A 1,557-nucleotide genomic window follows, 5' to 3' on the forward strand; every position below is an offset into this window, starting at 1 on the left:
GGCGGCCGGACAAGGGGCTTTTCAGGAGGACCCTGCCAGGAGCCCTAACCGCCACAGGTGGGAACATCTCTCCAGCTCCTGAATATTCATCTCAGCCTGGGCTGCAAAACGCGGCAAAGCCAGGCCCAGCCGTCCAGCAATAGCATGGCCACGCTGCTGACAGAGCTGGGAGCAGCCTGCTCGCTCCAGCGTCTGTGCACTGTGCGAGTGAAAGGGGCTTTTCAGGAGGACCCTGCCAGGAGCCCTAACCGCCACAGGTGGGAACATCTCTCCAGCTCCTGAATATTCATCTCAGCCTGGGCTGCAAAACGCGGCAAAGCCAGGCCCAGCCGTCCAGCAATAGCATGGCCACGCTGCTGACAGAGCTGGGAGCAGCCTGCTCGCTCCAGCGTCTGTGCACTGTGCGAGTGAAACCTCTTCCCAGAGCCGAACCACCAGCTTCCTCACAGTCTGAGGGGTCAGGGTCTCTGGAGAGCCTTTGTGACCTTGAATCTTTAAAGGAGCTCTGTGCTGGTGTACTCTGTCTTTGCTTTGTGTCTCCAGCTACCTCTTCCTCTCTCTGTTTTTACTCTCTCAATCTCCAACTATTTACAGGACTTTGTCACATCAAAAAGCATGCAATGCTCTCAGAGCCTTGCTCCTTTAGCAGGATTCAGTGTGTACCCAGTTCTTCCTCCTCTCCTCCATTCTTTCGTCTTTAGTGTCCTTTTTAGGTGGAGTAGCCGTAGTCCTTGTGCTGGGAATACCCAGTGACCCAGACATCAGCCATTCCAGGGTCACACTAGAAATCACAAAAAGGTTTATGACATTACAACTAGGTCCCTAGTCTTTGTATCTGCTAGACCTCCAGCACTTCCTTCCTCAGCTATCAGGAAGGTCACAGGCCTCTGCACAGTCTGAGACCCAGCCAGCAGCTCCTTCAGCATGTAGTTTTACATGCCTTCGTTCAGTTTCTGCCCCACATTTCATTTCTAACAGAGCCTAGGTGACTGGTGGCTGAACTGAGCAAATGATAACACATGTCATAAGAAGCAAATTCTTGCCAGTCTTAGGATGATGGCAAGTAGGCAGCAGGGTTTAGTGTAGCTGACTTCTTTCAGCTTCAAGGTTGTGTTCAAATGCACGTCCATGGCTATGGAGTCCTACCCAGCCCAAATCTGCTCCTCTTGCAAGATTTCTTTTGACCCCAAGCTTCAAAGCTTTATTGTCTTGTTTTAATATTAAACAATATATTTTTAATATATTGCTAAATAACTCTCTTGTGTTTTCCTCTAATAAGAAACAGGCTGTTTCATATCTGTGAAGCGAGAGAACCTTTGTCTCTAGTGAGAGGAGAGTGTAACACTCCACACTTACTGCTGCTGCTTTCTCTTGTTGCAGACATTCCAGTGATCCCCGACTTGGAGGAAGTCCAGGAGGAAGATCTGGCCATGCAAGTGGCAGCTCCCCCCAGGTAAGAGCACTGCCAGGTGTTCTTGAGGCTCTCATCAGCAGTGCGAAATGGCTGGTGAAATTAAACTCCATCTTATCTCATGCTCTCTGCATGTCAGTGGCAGG

At 50.3% G+C, this 1,557-nt stretch overlaps 1 protein-coding gene across 1 annotated transcript in view; it reads left to right on the plus strand.

Moving 5' to 3' along the window:
* The window catches only part of IFT43 (intraflagellar transport 43), a gene marked incomplete at its 5' end in the record, with an annotated part of 16,741 nt that overhangs the window by 12,333 nt on the left and 2,851 nt on the right, over positions 1 to 1,557 (plus strand). The window contains one exon of the mRNA XM_009573574.1: positions 1,381 to 1,453. Within this exon, the coding sequence (XP_009571869.1) occupies positions 1,381 to 1,453 (73 nt within the window). The remainder of the gene's footprint in view (positions 1 to 1,380; positions 1,454 to 1,557) is intronic.

The sequence above is a fragment of the Fulmarus glacialis genome, unplaced genomic scaffold (assembly GCF_000690835.1).
Source record: "Fulmarus glacialis isolate BGI_N327 unplaced genomic scaffold, ASM69083v1 scaffold35592, whole genome shotgun sequence".
Classification (NCBI taxonomy): Eukaryota; Metazoa; Chordata; class Aves; order Procellariiformes; family Procellariidae; genus Fulmarus; species Fulmarus glacialis.